This window comes from Tamandua tetradactyla, chromosome 11, assembly GCF_023851605.1.
Source record: "Tamandua tetradactyla isolate mTamTet1 chromosome 11, mTamTet1.pri, whole genome shotgun sequence".
Lineage (NCBI taxonomy): Eukaryota > Metazoa > Chordata > Mammalia > Pilosa > Myrmecophagidae > Tamandua > Tamandua tetradactyla.
Window position 1 is genome coordinate 32,859,702 of NC_135337.1, and position 24,941 is coordinate 32,884,642.

Here is a 24,941-nt window from a genome sequence, read left to right on the forward strand (position 1 = left end):
CTGCAGCCTGTTTGAAAAACCAATACTTGTAGCTTGTTATATTAATAGTTTTAAGTGTCTAGGCTTATTAAATAAAACACCCTTAACAGTTTTATCTCAAGAGTCTGAGCAACAAGAATTTTTAAAAGCTGACAATGAAAAATAGCTAAATATTGTGGGAATGTCCATATTAAAGGGAAATGACACTGAGTATTTTGGGGGGATAGCTGACAATATAAAATGGTGCTCAGAAGGCTTAAGTCTAAAGAATAATGCATATGGGAGCTACTTGCTAATTTTATCCACATAGCACCAAAAATTGAGACAATCTCCAGTGGGATTGAAATTCCTTGAGAACCAATTTCTAACACTGGATGTTAATTCTTTTTGAAATACTAGCTCTTTACCTCCCTGTGCAAACCAAATTGTTCTTAGAAATGACATTAATGAGAAGTTGAAACAGGAGTCCTGAATTTTTAACTTTGTTAGAGAATGTCTTCCTCCATGCCCTTTGATATTGATCAATTTTTCTTCCTCTTAATTTTCTAAGGACATGTTAATTTGATTGAGCCACAAATGTGAACAAATATTTCAGCTGAGTAAAGACCTCATTTTGTCCAGAGTTGTCATTTACTGAGATTGTGTGCTGAAACTATTAGATACCCCAGAAAAGCCATGTTTTAATCCTGATCCAATCTTGTGGGAGCAACTGTTTCTTTTACTCCTGATTCAATATTGTAGGCAGAAACTTTCGACTAAATTATCTACACTGAGATGTAGTGCACCCAGCTGTGGGTGCAACCTTTTGATTAGATGGAGATGTGACTCCACCCAGTCAGGATGGGTCTTTATTAGTATACTGGAGTCCTTTAAAGTAGGAAACATTTTGGAAAAAGAGAGCAGATGCAGACACTTGGAGAACAGTTGCTTCAGCGCTGACAGAGCCAACACAAGACCCTGACATTTGGAGATGTAGAACCCAGCAGACATCACCCGTGTGCCTTCCCATGAAATGCTAAGCAAGCCAGAACCCAGAGCTGCATCCTGGAGGAGCGAAGTGAAGGCCCACAGATGCCAACTGAGGAACCCCCACAGGAAACAGAGGCTGAAAGCAATAGAGCCCACGAGCATGGGACCAGCAGATGCCAGCCACATGCTTTCCCAGCTGACAGAAGTATTCTGGATGGCATCAGCCTTTCTTGAGAGAAGGTAACATTTTGTTGGTGGGTATTTTCTCGGCACTAGAACTATAAACTTGTAACTTACTAAATTTCCTTTTTAAAAGCCATTCCATTTCTGGTATATTGCTTTCCAACAGTATTAAGAGATGGTTTATAATTTTACTACTATTTGTGACAAATATCCTTTAAATTAAGTCAATGAGAACCTTTCCTATAGAAACATCTGTTCCTGTCTTTCATATATTACTTAAACCAAGTTGATACTTGTTAACCTACTACCCACTATTTGCTTAAAGAGAGCATTCATTGATCCCAGTGGCCAATACTTATTTTTTTAAAAAAAAGCTATCACTTTTTCAAATGAGTAGCCTGATACCACAAAAATGTAAAAGGTTAACTTTATTAAACATACAAACTCAAGAACATTCAAGCTTTTTTTTTTTAAATACTACAACATGAAAAGACAGCAGATCGATGGTAATGGTTTATATACACAATATCCCCAAGTAAGTCATCTATTTGAAAACACTGTATTATTCAAATAGTTTAGGTAGAAATACTGACTTAAAAGCTCAAAATAATAAAATGAATATATCTTCTTTGTCACTAAGCTGTTTTTATACTCCAATGACTACTAAATGGGAAACTTCTGAGCAGATCCACCTCGCAGATTTACTTCCCATAGGACGTCTGATATGCTGTCATTGATATGTATCATTTTGTAGTGTAAATAATATGTAGGCCTCTATCTTCGGCCCATTTATACTTTGCCTACTTCATTATCTCTCTTCCATACCCACCCAAGACCCCAGTAATCATCCTTCTCTGAAGAGGAAGGACCAACTTAGCCAAAACAGGGTAGAGTGAACTAAATGGCTTTGGACGGAGGAATATTCTCCAAAGTGTAAACTCTGTGGTATCCTTTCCTTTTAGCAGGTACCTATTACACGTAAGGTGGTGTGAGAAAACACACCCTCAGAAAAAGAGAAAAGCATTTTATACTACTAATCTTTGCCTTGGTCCTGTGGCTTCCCCTTATGAACTAGTGTACTCATTATTTTGTTAAGTTCCCAACTGTAAACAAATGCAATATTTAATAAAGCATCCAGAAACTTCATGGTAAGCACCACGTAGTTTCCAAAGAGAATGTGTTAGGTAGAGGTAGAGGAATCAAGAGAAATCAAGAGAAACCATTCTTAAGAAAAACAAGGCAAGTCAAACAAAAATGCTATCATAAAACACTTTTTAAAAAATCAGATAAATCAAATTCAATTCTAAGCGATAAATACCCCTTGACCAAGATTTTATTCATTGTTTTACTCTTCATAAAAGGTATAATAGATACTTCTAATAGGAAATTATCAGCTTTACCTACAGAATTGTTAGAGCACCAGCACTAGGTTGAGTTTTCCAAAAATACACATAGCTCATTGTTTTAAGAAACCAGTAAACCAAATCATTTAATCCCTATCACATCTATTAATTTTTTTTTTTTTTTTTTTAAACAAGGGCAGGCACCAGGAATCGACCTCGGGTCTCTGGCATGGCAGATGAGGATTCTGCCAAGAGCCACCATAGCACCACCAACATCTATTAATTTTAAGACCTGCACCTTGAACCCCTATTGTACTACACTTTAAAATTGTTCCTTTTTCTGCATATGGCAGTGGAAAGTAATTAGGGAAACGAAAGATCTGATTTTATGTGGGTAGATCTAACTCAAAGATCATATTGTTAGTTCAAAGAACTATTCTAGGCATCTTCAATAATCTTGCAATTCTGATATAAAGCTGTGTTTTAGAACCTGCCAAGACAAATACTAAAATTTTAAAATAAATTATTCCTACTACCCTGGTACCTAATAAAAAAACATGACTATTACAAAGAACTTTACTCCCACCTCACAATATATAGCTGTAAACATTAAATGAAGAACCATAATCATAAGCTCATATCTTTAAAAAATGGATGCAACAAAGCTTCTTCTGCTGTTATTCTTGAAGCTGGATTTAGATCTAGAAGTTTATCAAGCAGGTCGTATGCATCATCAGGTACCTCATCCCAGTCTTCTAAATTGGTAGTATGTTCATCAAAACAGCCTTTACTGTTCTCTTTATGCAATGAATTTCCTGAGAGCTGCGTCTGAGGTGTATGTATGAGATGGGAAGCTTTATGATCAATCTTTTCTGAAAAAGTTGGGTTATGAGAGGCAGGTTCTTGCATATCACTTGTTAATTTGGGAGTTTCAGAGTCTATACCCCGGAGCCTCTCACAGAGTTTTCTCAAGTCTTGTGCTGGGACCTCTTTGCTACATAATATTGATTTGCCTAAAAGACAAAAAAACGAAAAACAAATCTTTCTTTTTATGATCTTATTTGAGTATGTCAGAAACCTGTTCTGTGGGAAACTTGCAAGTACAACCAGACACATCTGAACTGTTTTAAATGAAATAGAGCACCCATGCTATTATCTGTGTTTGAACTACATAGTTGAAGGCCAAATCATAAAACTGGAAGACAGTAAACAGAAAGCAGTGGCTTAGTGATCCATATCAAGGACTTGCCTTAATCCACCAACTTCTTCAGCTTCCTCTTATACTTTTGTAATCTTAACCAGCTGCAGTTCCCCCCTTCATTTCCCTTTTCCAGGCCCCTTTGTCTCTGACTACATGGTCCTTGCTTTTGGCCAGGATGTCCTGCTTATATCACTCCCCAGCTCAAGAATCACCTCTGTGAGGTCTTTGACACTCTCAGAAAGTTTATCAATCCAAGCTTTCACTGTAGATTTCTATTATTACTTTTGTTAACTTAATATTAAAACTGATAAGATGTATGACTGTCTTGTGTACGACAGAGACTGTCTTATTTCTTTAAACCGCTAAAACCTAGACAGTGCCTGGTATGTTTAGGTGCTCAAATAATGTTTGTTGAATTGGATAAAAAGGTATTATTCAGCCTCTTTCCATTCAAATGTCACAACTTCAAAGAGATGCTGTTCCTCACCAAAATACCTATGTCTTCTTTACCTCCTCTCCCCTTTTATCTTCTTTATAACACTCCCCTCTGACAGTATATATTTTGTTTATTTTCTCTCCCCCACTAGAATTTAAGCCCTATGAGAGAAAAGACTAGGAATAGCATCTGGTACACATTAGACATCAATAAATTATTTTGAATGTATTAATAAACAAACTGGATCTGAGTTTTTAAAAATATAAATTTCTGAAAAAACTTCCTGATGAATTTTTCACTGGACATAGGCAAAATAAGTAAAGCAACAAATAAGCCATTGTGTATTATTTATGCCTTTTATTTTATTTTTGTAAAGCAGAAATGTGGCTCTAAATAATGAGTAGTACAGCTTTAAATTCATTTCTGGGGAATGTGGATTGTTAACAGAGCAATTAATCTAGATCTGGGTAATAAAAAGCTACCTTTAAAAATTAAAAAAGCTACCTTTATATATTCTGATCTAATTACTGGACTGGTATACTAAAATAGGAAAAAAGAGGGGCCAAGGAAGAGAGAAAGGAAACAAATTACCAAAAGAACTGTTTGTTGATATGCTATGTCAATGCTTTTTTACTTTTAAACTTATTCTATCATTCATGTGCTGTCTGGGGGAAAGTTATAGACAGAGAAGAATAGTCATAATGTTTTATTCCTCAATTTATTAGGTCATCCAGAAGTCATGAAATGATTTTAACAGTGTAGGTCACAACATTTCTTCAAGCTATATACCATAATGCCTAAATTATTTAGTGTTCGATATTTTTACCTGACAAAAGAGAGGGCTCATTTAAAGCACTGAAAGAAAATAATTTAAACTAACATATTTTATTAAAAAAAATACCGTTATGGACTATATGTCGGGCATTTGTTTTAGCTCAAGATTTTTCTTATGAATTTATTTGACACAATTCAACATGCACTTACCGACAACCTACAGTGGGGCCTGTTGTAGGGTTTGAGGGCAGGAGGCAAGGTTAGATATGGCAAGAGAAAAGAAGCAGCAGCACCTATACTGCTTTCAGGCAAGATATTTCTTTGGGTCATAGAAGAGTTTGTGGTTGTCGAAATTTTGAGAATTCTTACTTATCTGAAATTATGGTAATACTCATGTAACTACAGAAATCATACTGATAAAGTGCAGAAAAGTGCTATACAGCATTATTTATTAAAATAAGAGAACAAGCATTACAATTAAAATTCTAAAAGCCCTGACCTGGTATCCAGACCCTGGGGCATTTTGTGCTACATGTTGTGCTTCCATTGTTGGCCCTCATTATAACTTCAACTATACAGGTGGGAGAGAGTCAAGTTCTTCAACAAAATTTATTTTTATTGGCTAATAAAATTTATGTTCATTAACTTCTCATAAAGTTATCCACTAGTAGGTGAAAGTATTCTCAATTAATTGAGAAAAAATGTACTCATGTAACAATACTATTTCCAAGATATCAATTTTATTTTCCATCCATGGTCACTTTTCCCTTTTATGTATGAAATATTTCATCCTATGAGCATCAAGTAAAATTTTCTTATAATAAGCACAAGATAAACAAAAGCCTAAGGCGTACTGTGGATTGACTGTGTTGCAGAAACATTTTTTGGTAAGGCTCTGAAGCTTTTCCACAACTGCCGGTAATGGGATGATCTGGTGGGTCAGTTAATGGCACTGGTACCTAGGCAAGGACAATCATTCTCTAGCAGTGGCTCTTAACTAGAAGTAGTTCTTGGTCAAAATTACATTTTTCTTCAAACTAACAAGCCCGAACCCTTTCCAAGAATATTTTTTCTGAATCAAATGCTCCAGAAAGCGGTGGGTTGGGGTAGGTATATGCACTTCTTGGAGTTCCTCAGATAATTCTGTAATACACAGCCCAGGTACTTTTAAGGTAGATTAATGGAAACTTTGTCTCAGAGAGGTACTCCACACTGTGTGATAGCAAGCTGACTCAATCACATCCATTTTTCTGAAAGTATTAATTTTAATTATGCACGGAGAATAAACACACAATGGGCATTTAAGTTCAGGTTGTTGGCTAGAACAAGGCTGAGATAATCCACAGAGATCTTATGGAAGTGCACTGCATATCCCAGTCTTAAAGAAGAAAAATGTGTGTAAACTGAGATGACTTCCCTTATCCAATATATTCTTACTTTAATACTCCATCAGTAAAGATATTCTCTTCATTTCTACTCTCTGCTGCCCTAACTACAAGGAACCTGACAACTAGCGAATATTTTAATCTTTTCCCCATTGGAGTCCTTTTTCCACTGTTTAATAATTAGCTGTTTACTGCTGGTAGAGAGTAAGATCATTTAAGGTAGGGATTATTACATACTCAGGACCAAGCAGAGGACCTGATGCGTAACATGCACTAAAAGAAATTAAACATGTTATTAAACTTAGGCCTGCCAGTAAAGCCAAATCACAATTACAGAGAGCTAAACAGGTTTTATTCCATAGTCTTTTGTTTAAGATGACAAGGTTGATGTGTAAATACCGGAGAAGTGCAGGACTTTGTGTTTAATGAGATTTAAATGATTACATTGTGTAGAAGAGAAATCATGATAAATTTCAAGTGATCATAAATTGTTTTCTTACATGAATGCTATTTTTCCACCAATTGAGAAATTTTTTACCTAAAATTAGAGAACATAGAATATGTTCATAGAATATGAACACAGAATATGTTTATCTGCAAAGAGAATTTTGTAATAATTTATTAAGTGATTTGTAGGAGATAATCAAAGGCATCTGTTTTGGTCCATATTAAAAAATTGCTTACCAAAAGTTTTAGCAGCCTGGATAGTTTCCCTGGATCCACGAATTGTCATAATTTGAGCCAAAGCAGTTAAATCATCACTTGCTTTATAAAATGGATATCGTCCACTAAGCAAAGAAAGGAATATGACCCCTGCAGACCACATGTCAATTGCTGCAATAGAAAACAAACTTTTAAAAAATCCTACCATAATTTTATCATCTAAATCAGTAGTTCTTAACTTGTACGACGAATGAGAATCACTTTGGGAGCCACAAAAAATTCTGATGTCCAGGCCCAACCCCTGAGAGATTCTGAATTAGTTGTTCTGGAATATGACTTAGGTATCAATATTTTTTTAAAAGTTCCTCAGATTTTAATGCACAGCTAGGATTTCAAATCCTTGATCTACATCCTTAATATAAAATACAATGTTTTCTTTCATAAGTAATGTGTAAGTTTAAAAAACTATCTTATATTAGAAAACACCAAGTAATGCATATTGTAATAAGGTCAAAAGAAATTTTAAAAATAACTATGTGGACAAACTCTTGAGTGCAAATTTTAGTGTGTGCCCATTAGACTGTAAGCAGATTGTCTCATTACTTTTTTAATTAGGAAGCAGAGTAAACACACAATGAATGAATTTAATGCCCTTACTCCCAATGCATAGTAGGATTCATCTTCAATAAGATGTTTATTGGGTTCTGGTTACATGATAATTTTTTAGATTATAGTAGGCCTTTTCCCCTCAAAAATCTTTTTAATGCTATTATAGTCTTCACCATACCAAAAATTAATTTTAATCATACACACAATTATATCTGCATCACAGCAGACTTTTGGGGTATCAGGCCAATAGATGAAGTACATCAGGTCTTAAACAACAACAAAAAATTGGCCAAAACTACTAAATACAATTTCTCCCACCCCAAAAGGTGATGTTAACAAAATTTCTGGAAAAATCATTTTGTAAATAGGTATGCAAAATGCAATCAGGATGGGCCATGGTGGCTCAACAGACAGAGGTCTCGTCTGCCATGCCAAAGACCTGGGTTTGATTCCTGGTGCCTGCCCATGCAAAAAAAAAAAGCAATCATAGAAAACAAATGTAAACAAAGGCAACCCTAATTGTAGGGCTTGAAACTTTCATAAAGCTTAACATTGTCTCAAAATTCTGAATGCTAACACTGCTAGGACTTGCATAATTTAATTAAAAGCAGAAATGTATAAATATTAATCATAAAAAGACAAAGATCATATAAAATATATCTGGGGCAATCAAATTTTGAATTGGTTTCTGTATTTAAAGTACAACATACCTGTTGTTTGATTGGGGCATTTTGTCAAGACCTCTGGAGCTCTGAATCCTGGTGTTCCTGCCCTAGGGGCAACTTGCTGCCGCCTTATAATAAAGAAATGAGATTTTTCTAGTCATGTTAAAGTTCAACATTTAACACTGGAAAAAATATATATCATTTACTTCACAGAAAAATTTACCTTAACATTTATTTAAATAAAAGTCATTACAAAGAAAATGACAATCCAGTGTACTGAATATACTGGATTTTGCTTTCACAGTTTTTCTCCCCTGCTAACTACCTCGTCTTATTCCAGAAAAGTTTTAAGGGAACTTTCAACCATAAAAAGAGGTAGTGCACAATAAGGGTCTTAGCAGAAAAATAAAACACAAAAGGAATTCAGAGATTATTAAAAAATCATTTCTTTTTGGGATGATTATTGATATGCTTACTCACTTATGTACTTGAATTAACTAGCAAAGGCTTCATGAAAGAAGTCTTGAAGGAAAGGGAGGCATTTATGAGGCAAAGAGTTGGAGGTAGGAGTGAGAGAGGAACTCCCATTATTTAGTTCTGGTTATTTCATACAGTCAGAAGTAAATAATGAAAAGATTACAAGCAAAAGATAAAAGCAAGCAAAATATGAGATTCTATGGTTCCAAAAAAGCTATTACACCCTCTCAAAATTATTTGCACATAAGAGGTTTTTCAAAGACCATGTACATGTCGAACACAATGAAACAACAGCTGTCATCTGTTCTTCGAAGTACTGCCTTGCACTGGTGCCTGTACAGTTCACAGATCTATATTACTCCCCTATATTCACTTTATCAATTGCCCACCAAAATCAGTGTAATTTCTGATCTTGTCTGACAGCCTGCTGGTGATTTTCTAGCACTAATAAAGTGTATTACCTTGAAAGACAAATACTGCAAACTTTATCTGTTGCATAACAGTCACAGGTCAGGTTAGCTGGACAAGAACTGGCACTTTTCCTCACCACACCACTATTTATAACTTTTGTAGAAATAGCTTTCTTTTTTGTTGCTAACTTTCTAGATAATACATCCACAGTCTTGGAGTGCTTCATAAGCTGTAAAAGAAAATTTGAATTTTTTATTTTCATGCCATGTAACACTGATGCCTTCAAATGCTAGTATGGCAAAAAAGCAACAGTGAAAGATGACTTTTTAAAACTGTGGAATGTGCTATTGGATTTTAAATATAAAGTTATCTATTAAAAAATTTAAGATCTTTCTCAGTGACTTTTCTGTGGAATAGACAGTAAAATTTACTAATCAGTCCGAGTTGGTACATAGTTGACATACTTTATTAGAACTTTTCCTTATATATTATAAAAGGATAAAATAGTTACGTTCTAGTGTCTAACTCCATTTCAGAACTGTAGTCTGCACAATTACGTTGGCTATTCAAGTTTTAATTTGCTGCTCATGTTGTCTAGCTGTCAGAGGATAAGTCAATTTAAAACCATCTAATTCTGATGACAATATTGTTAACTTTACAAACATTTTCATACTATCAGCTGTGTGTCAGATCTATGACTGGTGTGGAAGTTCACATTCTATCCAATGATAAGAGAAAAGCTCTCAATATTCTAAATGTTCCTCTAGGAAAAAAGCAACAATAGTCAGCTAATCAAAAATAATGAAAAACTCCACCAGAAAAATTCAGACAAAAATTGATGCAAATAAAGTCTGACTTAAAGCTCAAAGGAATAACACTTGTATCAAAGTAAAAGTCTAGTTTTAAAAAAACTGCTAATAATAAATGCTAATCTAGTCATTACCTACAATATCTTCAGTGTACAATATCTTCAGTGACTGATCATTACACTATTAAGCTACATTACTTACTTTCACTGCAGGGCTCTCATGTGAAATGGAGCTGTGTATATTGAAATTTCTTTCTCCAAAAACAGAGCGCTGGACAGAAAGGCCTACAGATTCCTCCTAAAATACCAACAAAAACAAGGAAAATAAGGATTACATCTGTAACACTTTCTGCCAGCTGTACTCTGCCATAGTTTCAAGAGTTAAGTGACATAAAACAAAAACAGCTGCATCCAAGTCATTCTCAGGCACCAAAACACTTCTGTGAAAGGAGAAAATAGTCTAGACAGAACTCTTTAACACTCATACAATGTTATTATATATAGCCCACAAATATAAAAAAAAAAAAAAATACCAAAACAACCTGGATGCTTCATTTTGCTGTGCAGCTAAAATGGAGATAGACACTTTAGAATTTTTCCCCTATAACTAACACTTTCTTTTAAAAAAGATAATCTGAACTTCATAACATGCAGGGAAAATTTATTATTTACCATTTTGTTATATAATGTAATTTTGTGATACACAATGACACATTATAAATCTACCAAGTACATTTCAGTTTTTAAAGAGTAAACAAAACGATCTAATACAACTCTTAGTGAAAATCTAACCGACTACATATAACATGTAGAAACATTTTTTTTTAATTGCAAATACTATCCTAGTATTATATCTCCCTCTGTTGGATAAAAGAGTACACTTCTGAACATGTACTAGAAATAAAAGAAGTTGAACCTTTCCATCTCTTCCTTGTTTAACTTGAATTTGTGCATTTGTGTAGGGTCTTTTAACAGATGATTTTGTGGTGGGCTGCTGATTCAGTGCTTTAGGTGCTTGGCCACTCAATGAAATCTTGTTTCCTGTGATTATGTGGGTCTTATTTTGTGAAAAGCTTTCCTGCTGAGCTTCAGACTGGACAAATTTGAGAAGCTCTATTTTTGTATCATGGGTTCCTTGGGCCAAACCAAAATCTACCAAGGCGTACCTAAGAAACAAAATTGGGCATTTTTACTTTCTGTAACAAAACTTTATGAACATCATAATATTCTCATATCATATTCATCCATTTTGGGGGGAGAATAATTAAGAATTTATCACAATCCTGAAAAAGAAAGTTTCTTAGCTAAAGGAAGGATTTCATAAACAACTAAGACTGAAATTAAAGATGCATCCACACACACAAAAAAATAAATAAAGCTGGGTGGGCCATGGTGGTTCACTGGTAGAGTTCTTGCCTGCTCTGCTGGAAACCTGGGTTCGATTCCCAGTGCCTCCCCATGTAAAAATCAATCAATCAATCAATCAATCAATCAACCAATCAACCAATCAATCTTCCCCTCCCCTTGTCCAACGGTTTCACTGACAAGGCAAAGAGGAATGTATAATATAAGCACAATCTTTTGTTCTTTGGTAGGAGCAGAGATAGCATTAGAGTAACTAATTGCTAATTAAACAAGTTTTAAAGAAAAATAAAGTGACAGTTTAGAATCTGATTTAATTGAAGAAGATAGAGAAAAGGCAGGGTATAAAAGCCCAAAAAAGAAGTTATGCTTTTTTTTTTATTACTACACTCAGTATGATCTGCGGTATAAAAGCAGTATTCATTTTCAACTTATTTATGTATATAGCCAGCATTTAAAAATATATATAAAAACAGAACTTAGTGTTGAAACAGGAAACTGGCTATCATGTGGTCCAATCACTTTATTTACTATAAAAAGAAAATGAAGCCCAGATATAAGAGATATGTGAAGGTCAAAAAGGACTATACTCTAAGTCTTCTTTTAGCTCAGTACTATTTCTACTGAGCCATGATGCAGTTAATGATATACATGCTTTATTAATACAAATTTTTTCTTCTACATAACTACATTTCCTTTCTTCAAACACAATGAAAATTTGAAACAAATAACCTTTGCCTGACTGTTGTAGTATGTTCTATGCCTAAGAAATGGATCCCATAGAATAAATTCATTTAAGTATAAATATTTTCAGGTAGCTTTTCATACTTACTTTTTCAGGCACCTATTATATAAAAAATTGCTAGGTTTAACATCGCGGTGAACAATACCAAACTGATGAATGCGTTTCAAAGCTTTGAACAGATTAAACATATACTCCCGTACTTCTTGAAAGGAAAGAGAATTCAAAATGTCCTAAAATAAAATTATGAATAAGATCATCAAATCGTTGTCAATCAAACATTCAGCCAATAAAAACTGAAGAAATAGTAAACCTACCATAAAGGACTCATGCTCCAGATATGGCATAGCAATAACTACGTGATCATTCTTCCTAAAGCAGTATTTAACTCCCATGACATTATCTTGCCCCCTAGTAGAAAAATGCACAATGAACTTTAGAGAAAAGTTCAAATAAACTGAAACTTTATGCCTGCTTTTTTCAAATATAACTTTAGCAATGCATAAATAATGTTAGAAAACTAACTTAAAATTAGCATCATATAGGATGTTATATACTTTTAACTGACTTGTATAAGAGGAGAAAATTTTCTTTTAAAACAAAAAAGTTATGAAATTACAATAACTGAAGCATGAAATAGCTACAGTTTTACCTGGGGAAGTAACAGTTTGAAAAGGAAAGAATGAATAAAAAGAATAAATTAACAGGACCTAGTAGCAGATAATAGTAATAAATAAATTTTAAAATAATAACAGTAAGCATTTATTAAGCATTTACTATATGCCAAGCTTTGTTCTGAGCATTTCACAGATATTAACCAATTCATTTAATCTTTATAACAACTCTATGAGATGTCCGTCCCCAAGGTCACTAAATAAGTAAACCATGGTGCTAGATTCCAAGCAGTCTGCTCCAGATTTATGCTGTTAACCACTGTGTTTGCCTTATAAAAGATGAATAGGTGAAGTAAATTTCTGCGGTTTTGAGTCTGAGTGAGTAAAATAATGTGGGTATCAAAGTTAAGTAGAGAAACCAGAAAAAAATGCATCTAAAGCCAAATTTCATGATTTTGATAGAGATATCTATACGTGGCACTAGTGAGCAAGACAGATAATAAAGTGACAAATAATGACAGATTATATTAAGGGTTTTGAAAAAACAACAACAAAAGATGATATGACAACAAAAAATAGAGCGGGATCTAGTTTAATTCTGAGAAGAACCTCTCTGAAACTTCCCATTCTTGTTCACGTCAGAAAAATAAGGAGTCAGAATGTAAACATGGGGGAAGGGTCTTCCTTCCACCTGAAAAAATAAGTATGAAAAGTTGGGAAATTGCATGGGCAGTGACCCTGAGGTAAGGAAGCATGAGACAAATTTGAAGAACAAAAAGAAACTGGAGCACAGTGGCAGGAAATAAGTTTGGGAGGAACAGAGAGGTAAGAAAGGCCTTGGTTAAACTGAAAGTTAAAAGGCCATGACAGGGTTTGGATTTTTTTTTTCCCTCCAAATACGAAGGAAAACCATTGCAGGATTTTAAGTGGTGGGACTTAACATTATCACATTTATGCTTTATACATACATATTTTTGTATTTTAAAGAGCACTCTGGCTGTTGTGTGAAGATGGGATTGGAGGGGAAGAGATGTAGGCTATAATAGTAGGCTAAGTTTGGACTGAGGTAGTGGCAGAGCAAACAGAAAGAAATGGGGTTTTAGATAGATTTTGGAGGCAGAATGGCTAGGACTTCGTGATGAATGTGGTTTAGGGAAGAAATGGAGAAACTGAAGATGATTCCTAGGCTTCTGGCTTCAACAAGTAAGTAGATGGTGGTGCCATTTGCTGAGATAGATTTAAGAGAGAACAGGTTGTTGCTGCAGGCTTTTTTGGGGGGGGGAAGAAGGAGGGAGGTGGATTAAGAATTTCATTTCGGGGATATCAGGTTTGAGATGTCTATTAGGTACCAGATGGAAATGTCAAATAGGCAGGTAGATATATACAACTCCACAATTAAGGTAAGAGGTGAGGTTAGATATATACTTCTGGGAATCATAGTATGTATTTAAAGCCATGTGGAAATGCAGGATACTATTCAAGGAAGAATACACAGAAATAAAGTCCGGGATCAAGCACTGAGGAATTCCAACATGTAAGGTTCAGGTAGAAGAGGACTGAGCTGGCAAAGGACATTGAAAATGAAAGGCCAAATGAGACAGGAAGAAAACTCAGAGGGTGTAGCAGTACAGAAGTCAAAAGACAATAGCTCAAATTTTGAATGCTGCTGAGAGTTCACCTGGACAGAAATAGAATACAGGAAAGTAGCCAAAGAATGGGTAGTGAAAAGAAGGTATGGAAGTGAAAATAGTATGTGAAGACAATTTCTGAGAAGTTGGATGTGAGGGTGAACAAAGAAATAATGGAAGAAGGAGGGCATTTCAGGAAGGATGAGAACTACTAGAGCATGTCAGTATGTTGATAAGAATGACCTAGCAGAGAGACCAATGAGAAAGACATATCAAACAATTCTGTTGGTCTCAATAAAATGTGAGATGAGGCTGTCAATTTTGGGGGAAGATATGAAATATCATTCCCCACACTTTTTGTTAAATCTATACCACGGAGACCAAAGTTTATGATTTGGCAGGAAGGTTACAAGAAGTGGTAAAACAAAAGGAAGTCAAGCTAAGCCTCAAAGGAAAACGACTCTAGGAGAATTAATATTATTGAACTAACCATTCCAAGGATAAAGGAAACACTTGAATGGGAATATGTTTAGGGCACGGAAATCTCATCATCCCTGCTAAGGATCCACTTAAAAATCTTATAAATTATATACAACCAGTTCAATTCAAATATCTTTAAATTGCCTACCCAGCCACTGTAAGGCACTGAAGTTCAGCTGCAATTCTTATAGGATGACTTGTTGGAATTAAATGTTTAAGAGCAATTTTTTCTTCAGGACCTGTGTGTAATTGTGCTGTGGCCAAATAAACAGAGCTGAAAGTGCCTGTAAAACAATGCATTAGATTTTTCAACATTTGGTTTTAAAAAAAGTTAAACAATGCTAAAATAGATGCTAAAAGCTGTTTGGAAGCCATAAAATTATGATAACTTAACGGCTAATATTTTAATAACATTGAATGCAAAGCCAAACACATATGTAAATATAACTCACTTTCAATTTTTAAAAAATTCTTAACTATCCTCACTTCCACATCTTTAGAGGAATTAGCTTCTTTAATTTATGAAGCTCTATGGCAAATCTGTTTGACTAAGTCATTATCAAATATGTCCGTGGTTATATCCATTCCAGTAAGTATTTTTCTGTAATACTGTTATTTTAGGACCTAGGTACTGGTCTGTCAGAACTAGAAATATGTGTGTGTGTGGGGGGGGGTGAGGTGGGAGTGGGACCTATAAAAATACATGAGCTTTTAGGGTGGGCCACAGTGGCTCAGCAGGCAAGAATGCTTGCCTGCCATGCCAGAGGGCCCAGGTTCAATTCCCGGTGCCTGCCCATGTAAAAAAAAAAAAAAATTATATGAGCTTTTAAATTTAAAATAAAACGAAATAGAAAAAACAAAAAACAAAAAAAAATTGGTGGTTAATTACATTTGAGAACTACTGAACTAAAACAAATTAGGTAGATTACTTCAAAATTTTCCAGAGCGTTAATGCGCTAAAGTACTACTTGATTAACCAAGTAGGCGCTACAACATGCTATTATTTCCTAAACCTGTTTAGCTTTAAAACACTTCTGCCCCAGTAATAGTTATCAATTTGTTAGAGGGACATCCATGTTTCCAGAGCAAAGTTTTGCATATAAACTTAAAAGAAAGCAAAAAGATGTAAAGATCTGCTCCTCTCTCTGTAGAGTCACAATCCCAAATCATCTTGTCCCACAATTTCTCTGCTCCCATTGACCCAGCCTTTTCCCATCTGACACTTTTTACTGTAAAAGGTAATCAATCAAAAAATGGAAATTTTTACTATTCACACATTTCTCAGCATGGCCCCCAGAAAGTTCTATTATATTTTTGTCTTCTCATTCCCCTTGCATCTGTCTGCCATATTCACCCTTCAATCAATTAATATAATTACCAGTCTTTCAATGGTATTTGTGTTAATATTGACCATTCTATAAATATCAGATCATTTTATTTTGATTGTTTTGCCAGCTTAGGCTTCATAGATGTTTCACTGTGCTATTCTACTTGACTGCAATGGAGAAAGAGGAAAAATATTTGGCTTTCCTTTATCATATCTCCCCATTTGAATTTTGAATTTTTCAATTTTCATAATTATCATTCATAATATATCACTAATATATCAATACCTTTAATGGTAGAATAGATTAAAATAAGACTGTTCATTATATTATGAATATTTATTCCTTCATCCTTTAGGGGAAAAAAGAAAAGCTGCTACCATCATTAGTAACAAAACCAGTGTCTTAATATTTTAAAAACAATAAAAGCATTTTTTCAATAAGAAATAATAAGGAAAATCAAAATTATACAAGGAAAAAAACCCTATAAAGATAATAAAATATAACCCAAAATTACCTTCTCCAATTTTGTCCTTAATCTTAAACACATTACCAAGTTGTGGTACAGCTTCATAAAGCTTCTCAATATCTCTTCTAACACCTATCAAAGAAATAAGAATTTGTAGTTACACTTAAGTTTTTAAAAATTCAGTGAAATAGAACATGTTTATTACAAATAAAAATAATTTTAATAAACCTTAAAATCATGACAAAAGAATAATTAAAACTCCATCAAGTTGCTATAACTCAAATACATCTCGTAAGCTATAACAAACAGATAAGATAAATTGATAGAGTCTCAGAATTACACATACTGAATTTTTACCACTCTGGAATTATATACTAAAATACGCCTTGTCATTGCATAGAGTACAAGACAGGAAGCAAAATTCAAAAAAGTAAACAATTTGTGCTGTGATCATTAGTTGGCACGACAAGGAAACAATAAAATCTTGAAAACTTCTTTCTTCTCCAAAAGATACAAAGTCTTACAGGCTTGCAAAAGTTTTAATATATTGAAGAGTCAATATACCTCAGAGAGGAAGTCTATTAAAGCTCTCAGGAATGTTAAAAATATAGTCGGAGACCCGGGTTTGATTCCCAGTGCCTGCCCATGTAAAAAATAAAGAAATAAAAAATAAAAAAGGAAAAATATATATTAAAAAATTGTCCTAATTACTAGTACTCTACACTTAACAGCAGTCAAAGTGCTACTTTTAAATAAACATAAGCTCTTTATAAAATGTGCATTGTTAAAATAAGAGGAGACAATATTACTAAGTGCAACCAATTAACAGACGGAAAAGAGAACTACATACTTCAAGAGTCTTCAGACTCTTTGATATCTAAAGAGTTTTCAGATTCTTTTTAATATCTAAGCCAAGCATCAGTTACTTTAAGTTATCATAATAATATCTTACACAGTGTAGCAGTTCAAGATATTTTCAAAGCCCTTTTACATGCATTATCTTTTCAGGTCTTCACAATACCTCTGTATTATTGGTAGGATAGGAATTGTTCTGATTTTTCAGATTAAGGAAATACTTTTGAAGGAAGTTAAATCATTTATCTCATTTCAGAGGCACTGATGTTAGTCTGTAGGCTCATTCATTTAACAAACACTGTGTTTTTTTAATTATCAACACTGGGCATATTTTTTTAAAAATGAACAAATTTGATGGAGTTCCTTTTATTTAGGAGCTTAGTCTAGTGGAGAAGGGTCAGGTGTTAAAAGCTCACTCTTAGTAAAATGTTGTAATTCTAACAATAGAGAAATGCATATACATCTAGGTGGAAGGCGGGGAAGAGTATTTCTGAAGGTACTGGGAAGCCTTCTTCAAGTGACTGCTTAAGCTGCCACCCAGAGTTCACAAGGAGAGAAGGTTGAAGATGACATTTTAGGAAGATAATGTATGCAAAGAAATGGAAAAGGAAAAACACATGGATTATTGAGGGGGGAAGGTGATGAAATTAAATGTGCCTGGGGAAGAGAAAGAGAGTGCATGGAAGGTTTTTAACAGGAAAATGACAAATGGAGAAAGGATTTGAGGGGGAAAAGGAACACTAAAAGCTGGAGACCAAATAAGAGGTCATGAAAATTAGTCCAATGTTCTTTCCACTGTAGCAACCTATCTAAGGAAATGGGAAGAAAGGGTTCAGGAAATAAAGGCAACTTAGTTAAATTACGGTCGCCTTCCTATCTCCTTCATAAGTGGACAGGGAAAGCTTCATGGATATCAATGAAAGAGGTAATTTAACAAAGTAATTATGAATACCAGTTTTTGGAGATGGGAAGCCTAGGTTAGAATTCAGTTCCACTATTTACCAGCTGGTAGGACTTTCCTTGAGCAAAACCTTGACCTCTCTGTGAGCTTTAGTTTCCCTGTCTATAAAAAAGGAGTAATAATAGTACCTATGCCATTGAAAAACTGTGAGGATTAAATGAAATTAATGTGCGTAAGTGAAGCTTTTAAGAATGCCTGGCACACAGAAAGTATTAAATGACAGTGATAATTGTACCACTGTAGTTATATTATTTCTTTAGGGCTTTTGCTCTTATTCCCACCGTTTGAAATGCTCTTCGCGTGAACCTTCACGTGATTGGCTTAACTGTCAGTGTCCTCTGACTTCCCATTTAAATTACACACATTACCCTCTTTCCATTACACACATTAATTACCCTGTTCATTGTCTGCAGAGTACTTATCTACTATAAAATTATCCTATTTATTTATTTGTTCATTTGTTTACTGTATGCCTCCAGTACAGTTTCTCTTATCGGTATAATTCAAAGTAGTACAATCAGCTTCTAAGTAGAATAATACATGACACATGTGTTAAATAAATGAATTATCACTATCATTATGAGCATACAGAGATAGTTGTAGAAAAAAAAAAGTTTAGAAGTCACAACAGAGTGAAGTCAAAGACAATATGCTACCTCATTATAAGATTCCATGTTACCTTACTCAAATCGACAAAACCAAGGCCCGGGGGAAAGGTAAGTTTTGAGGAGTCACAGTTATCACAGCCTATCATAATTTTTCTTGGTGTCAATTCCAAATAGCTTCAAATTTCATAGGGTCACAAAAAGGTACCATGAATGGGTACCAAATTGATTTGTTCAATTTGATATTAAATTTCTCTGATTCTAAGACACTATGTTAGCAACTCTGAAACTGGGATGCATTCTACAATTACTGTCAGCCAGAGTCAAAGCTTGCAGCATAGGTGTCAGTGACTTGAAAGAAAATCCAGGAAACCATTGAAGAGCATTCATTTCACCCTTAAGAGTCAAATGGTTGTAGGAAGGAGTGGTGGATGTGGTGAAGCAGAAACCAAATATAGGCCAACTACTCCTAACTGGATTTTTAATTGCAATGTCTTACAGGAGAAAGAAAAAAGAAAAGAAAAAGGATTCTTCAAAGAAATTCCGTATTACTAATGTACAGACGACAATTAGGTGCATGTTGAGGAAAATAGGGTCAATGATCAAAGTACAAAAAGCAATTCAGAAGAGATGGACCCTAAATGTTTATTTTCCTTTTTTCTTTTTTAAGTGTGGGTCTGGAAATCAAACCCAGGTCTCCTGCATGGAAGGCGAGCATTCTACCACTGAACCACCCGTGTACCCTATTTTCCTTTTTATCTATGGACTAGAAATAAAAAATTATTTGCCTAATTTATACTTTCAGTAAGTATAAAATAAGACATTCTAGGTGATAAGAAAGCATTATGTCATGGCATAACTGGCAATGTTTCTGAGCAGTGCATAAAATACAGTGCATCTTACAATCAGTGGTATTTATATATGACGAAATATTTTGAAAACTCTATTTGTAGTGTATGTATTTATTCAATTGTGTGTATGTTTTGTTGTATTACGTATTAATAGTACTAAAAGCTTTGTAGTAGGATGATATGGAACTGAGTTGTTCACTACTTTTATGTGGCTATCTAATTTAAATCAATTAAAATTAATTAAAAAAATAATTTCTTTAGTTACACTAGCCATATGTGATAGTGCAGAGCTAGAAACATTTCCATTATCACAGAAAATTCCATTGGACACTGCTGATATAGAAGTATGCCTAGAATCTAAAGATCTGGATTCAACTCCTGTCACCATTAATCACACTAGTCCTCAATTTCCTCACCTGTAAAACAAGAGGGTTAGTTTAGATGAACTTTACAAAACACCCTTCAGAGTACAATAGTCTGTGATTTTCCTATGAGTTCCATACTTCAGCATTTCACTTTGCCTAATAAGTACAAGATGGCAGTTAGAAACATAGATGTTGGTTAGTTATTAGAAATAACCAGAAAGATGTAAGCAATATGAAAATATCATAATGCATAAGCCATGTGAATGACTGTACACTTAATGTACTTTCAGCAACCACTACTAACTACCTACCTACTCACCCATCTTTACAAAATACCAGATGTATTTATACTAAGGTTTCCTATGACAGCAGAACTTCGACATTTCTAAAAAAAACAGTAAATCTCCCTGCTGACCAAAGTGAATGCAATATCCTCAAATCCTGTAGCAGGAAATGAGAGAGAACAACAGAAAAGAAAATTCATGTCAATAACTGAAAAGTACTACTACAAGTGAGGTGAATAAGTATATCATTTGAGGATTTAAGGGAAGGTCCTGAAAAGTCCATCACAAGCTAAAAGTTTATTTAAATGACCATGTTTTACACATGAGAGTCTAGGTTTCTATTTTGAAATTTTATGTGAATTGTCTTCTGCTACATAATATACTCAAGTTGGTTTTAACATAACACCAGCCTCCTAACCGTTCTCCCTGCTAATGTACTTGCCTACCTATAGTCTTTTTCAACACAGCAGCCCGACTGATCCTGTAAAAACTATGTTATCGGTCATACTTTACTCAAATTCCTTTAATGTTTTCCCATTTCAGTCCATGCAAAAGCCAAAGAACCCCCCTCTGCATACCTCTTTGATGTCATCATAAAAGTATGCAACGTGTTATTTCCCTAAGGTGAGATCACTTTCTTCCTTCCAGCCACAGTGACCTTCCGGTTATTCCTAAATGCTAGGTCCACTCCCATCTCAGGGCCTTTGCATTTGCTGTTCCCTCTGTCTGGAATGCTCTTCCTTAGATATCTGCATAGCTCATTTCTTCAGCATTTTCAAGTGTCACCTCACCTGAAACATTCTCTAACTACCCTGATTAAAATCACAATCTTCTCCCCCAGTGCTTTCAATTTCCCCTTTCCTTCTAAATTTCTTCCTTGTAGTAATCACTTTTGAATTATGTCTCTTGTTTACCATCTATCTCTTTCCACTAAATTGAGGGCATGGATTTTTGTGTGTTATATACAGTGATTTATCCCTAGCACCTAGAAAAGTATATCCACATAACAACACGTTTAGTAAGTACTCATCGAATTGAGTGAAATATTTTCATTTACTTACCATGGAGTAAAATGAGCACACCAAGAACATGTTACATTTGTTCTGGGGGTTTGTATACTGTCTGACTTATACCTTCTACAACTAAGGAATCATGCAATTTAGTCCAAACTGGGACACTCCTGAGAGTGAAAGGGGGTACTACTAATAATTAATTGACATGAATAATTATTAGTGACAACAGGTATAAACCGGACCTGTCCCTGGCAAACCAGGATGGAAGTTCACTCTTCCTATAAACTATTTTAGAAGCATGGCATAAGGGCATCCATATAACACAATGAAAGCAAGCCTTCTAGTATTGGCCAAAATTATCAAGAAGAAACTTGACTTAACTTTATTAAACAAAACTGGTGGTTAGAAAGGATAAACTATGATCCCAATTTAGTTTTTAAAAAATGTAACTCTAAATGTATGTATAGGAAGACTAAATGAATATAAAAAACTGTCTACAGAGGCAATATTTGGATGATGAAATTAGATATAATATTTTCTTATTTTGGTTATTTATACTTTCTAAATTTTCTTCAAAAGCATGTGGGAATTTTTATCAGGAAAAAAAACTACAAAAGTCTGACAAATATCCCAAAAAAAGGGTAATGTCACCCATCCATTACACTAGGTATTTTACTCTACATCCTTATACTAAATCATTAGTTCAAATATTTTCAAGCTTCTACTATGTGCTAGACACTGTTAGGTCCTGGGAATACAAAGATACATAAAACAAGTTCTACCTTCCAAGAGTTAGTCCATCAAGGGAAAGCAAATCAAATTAGATCATGAGATAGTGATGTGCTTGGACCTCATCAGTTTTACTCCTTACTGAACCTATCACTGACTTATGTTTTTGATATAACCTTAGCTTTTATTAAGGGTCATATAAAAAAGAATATGAATCATATTTCTGCATGTTTATAAATGATCAAAGTCACTATAATGTCCAATCTTCCTTTACATAAAGGCCAAATAACCTATGATATTTGGCATAAAATTTGCCCCACTCTTTATTTCCCAGAAGATTCTCAGTAGACTATTAGAATGGTAGCATTCTCTTGAAATATTGCTAGATAGACTCAAGTCAGATTTATAATGCACAATGCATTAGAAGCTTTGGGAGACACTGTCTTCAAGGAGCTTAAATAAAAACTGCACAGATAAAATACAATGCTAAACAATACAAGAATAATAATTCGAGGCAGTACTTGATGAATTGTCAAATGACTAATATGGGAAAGCTCGAGTAATGGCCAAAAAAAGGTGGGTGGGGGGAGTGACAGTGTCCATGAAATTGAATGAAAGTAGCATACAATTATTCTGGTACCAGTGTATAAGGTGAACTGGAGAGTGGAAAGAAGTGAAAGCAGTTTGGAAACATCATTATAATTCAGAGGCAAAATCATAAGGGAATGAATTAATATGGTGCCAGTGGGAAAGGAAAGGCAATGCTACACATTTTAAAAATAAGTGAGATAAAGGTGGGCGACTGGATATGGGGAACAAATACAAAGCATAAATCCAAGACAATTCTAAAGTTTTAAGCATAGGTAACTGGTATAATAGTGGCTTTAAAATAAGGAGATCAGAAAGGGTATTCATTTTGAGACCAAGGATGAGTTTAGTTTTAGCCAGAAAGCCAAAGTATGCGATGTCCTATCTTTCTAGGGTGAGATAAAGTCTATTTTGTAATGTGTAAAATACATATCTAGCATGGACAAATGGTCAAAATTACTAGCATTTGGACAAGCACTAGATTCACTTAAAACAAAGATAGAAAAGTTTTTATCATCTATTAGGAACACAAATAAAGTCAACTGGAACTCTTCTCATTTAACAAATATTTATTGAACATCACCAAGTCCCAGGCACTGTGCTAGAGCAGGAATGCAGGTACCATTTTAGCCTACAAGATCCATATGGATCCACCCTTTCCTCCTCACTTCAAGGTTTGAATAAGGCCAAAGAACACTTCATGATGTACACTGAGATGCGGTGTACAGAATTCATTTATTTGTGCCACTTAATTCAATTCTGCCTTTGACTACTTTAGTGAAGATCCCTCCAGTGTCAATTTCTAAATGCAATATGGTGAGTAGTGATAAGAACAAAGGTCTAGGAGGAGATTCATGCTTTGACACAACTTACAGGTTCTCAGGCAGTCACAACATTTCACCTTTGCCATTTCATCTGTAAAAATGACAGTCCTAAATCTACAGCTTATGAAGCTTTACTGATGTGTAAAATGCTCCTATACAAACATACAACTTACTTTAAGATTCGAGAAGTTATTAAAAAAATTAAAATGGAGAACTGTTGCATGTAAGTACATCTTTGGAATTGAACACATACCTGCAAGTTTAAAATTCTGCTCATTTTTTTTTAAGGAGCCTTCAACCTGAAACCGGCCACGCAGGGGAGAAAAAGCCGTTGGCTCATCCACGTGAATCCCCAAAGTCGCTTCCATCACAAAACAACTAGGATGCAAAATGCCAGCTAAGGGATTATGTCCACAGGGGAAGCAAAGGAGCTGTAAAAATTAGAATACTGGAGAAGATGAGACTCACTTAACCAGGTACTAAAAAAACCCACTGCCCCCAATGGGGTAAACAAACATTTTTTTTTAATGCATTATATGTCCAAATTCCTAAAGGAAAGAGAATTGGGGGCCACTTCTAAGGATTCTGTTCGCTTTACCTTCACCTTTAGGAAATTTTGGCAAGAGGCTGAAGGGATAGTTTCCTAGTCGGGGGAGGCTCAGTAGCAGCTGGAGGGGGTGGGGTAGGGTGTGTGTGCGTAGGGGGAGATGGGGATGGAAGCGGCTGGTGCAGCTCCCAGGTACCAGCCTGCTGGTGTGTATGTTTGTGTGTGTGTAAAGGGGGACGCCGTGCGGTTTGATCTGAGGACGGGGACTGAAGGAGGAAGTCATTTGGCTACTGAAGGGGAGAGGCGGGAGGCTCGTCCGAGACCCACGCGAGCTAATAGAGAATCGATACGGGTCGCGAGCACGAGGCGCAGGAAAAGAAGGGAGAATGAATGGAGATCCTCCCGGAAGTGCCAGGTCGCGAGCTCCGCCGGGAAAAGACGTTCTTTCCTCAAACCAGAGATTGAGGGGGACGCCCAGTGCGCAGGCGCGCGACTTTCCCGCCGCAGGTCGGCGGGGATATGAGCGGGGGGTGGGGGGGAACTGCACTACGACAAGCCCGGAGTCACGAATCATTTCTAATCCCTCACAATCACGCGCCACAGAACAAGCCGTCGGAAACTCACGGTTGAAGGGAATACGACTTCTTCTGTGGCTGCCCAGATACCTCAGTCGCCCGCTCCAAAGCTCCCAATCTAGCGAGTCTGCCAAATGCGCCTGCGCAGCACTTCCCGCCTCGCTGCTTCTAGTGCTCATGCGCAGTATAAATCTCTAGGCGCCTTGTAATCCGCCGCTGGG

General features: G+C 35.2%; 1 protein-coding gene across 2 annotated transcripts; it reads right to left on the bottom strand.

The window, feature by feature from the left end:
• Positions 1–1,551: 1,551 nt before the first annotated feature.
• On the bottom strand, positions 1,552–24,880 carry CDC7 (cell division cycle 7). 2 transcript variants are annotated; one of them, XM_077120295.1, is made up of 12 exons: positions 24,770–24,880; positions 23,852–24,029; positions 16,572–16,655; positions 14,878–15,013; positions 12,325–12,418; positions 12,098–12,240; positions 10,820–11,069; positions 10,106–10,201; positions 9,146–9,324; positions 8,253–8,335; positions 6,955–7,104; positions 1,552–3,487 (listed from the first exon to the last, which is right to left on the bottom strand). In XM_077120295.1, the coding sequence occupies exons 2-12, from the start codon at positions 23,964–23,966 to the stop codon at positions 3,102–3,104; spliced, it is 1,716 nt and encodes a 571-aa protein (XP_076976410.1). In that variant the 5' UTR covers positions 23,967–24,029; positions 24,770–24,880; the 3' UTR covers positions 1,552–3,101. The 2 variants fall into 2 exon arrangements, with proteins under 2 accessions (XP_076976410.1, XP_076976411.1); XM_077120296.1 differs by having other exon boundaries at positions 23,852–23,976; positions 24,770–24,873.
• Between the last annotated feature and the right edge of the window lie 61 nt (positions 24,881–24,941).

Bases quoted from the DNA above. Each gene is read 5' to 3' on its own strand.
- CDC7 (XM_077120295.1), bottom strand. From the start codon at position 23,966: ATGGAAGCGACTTTGGGGATTCACGTGGATGAGCCAACGGCTTTTTCT. The intron at 12,241-12,324 runs GTAGGTTTACTA...ATTTTATTTTAG, and splicing joins TGGAGCATGAGTCCTTTATG to GACATTTTGAATTCTCTTTC. The intron at 11,070-12,097 runs GTAAGTATGAAA...TTTGTTTCTTAG, and splicing joins TATAATAGGTGCCTGAAAAA to GTACGCCTTGGTAGATTTTG.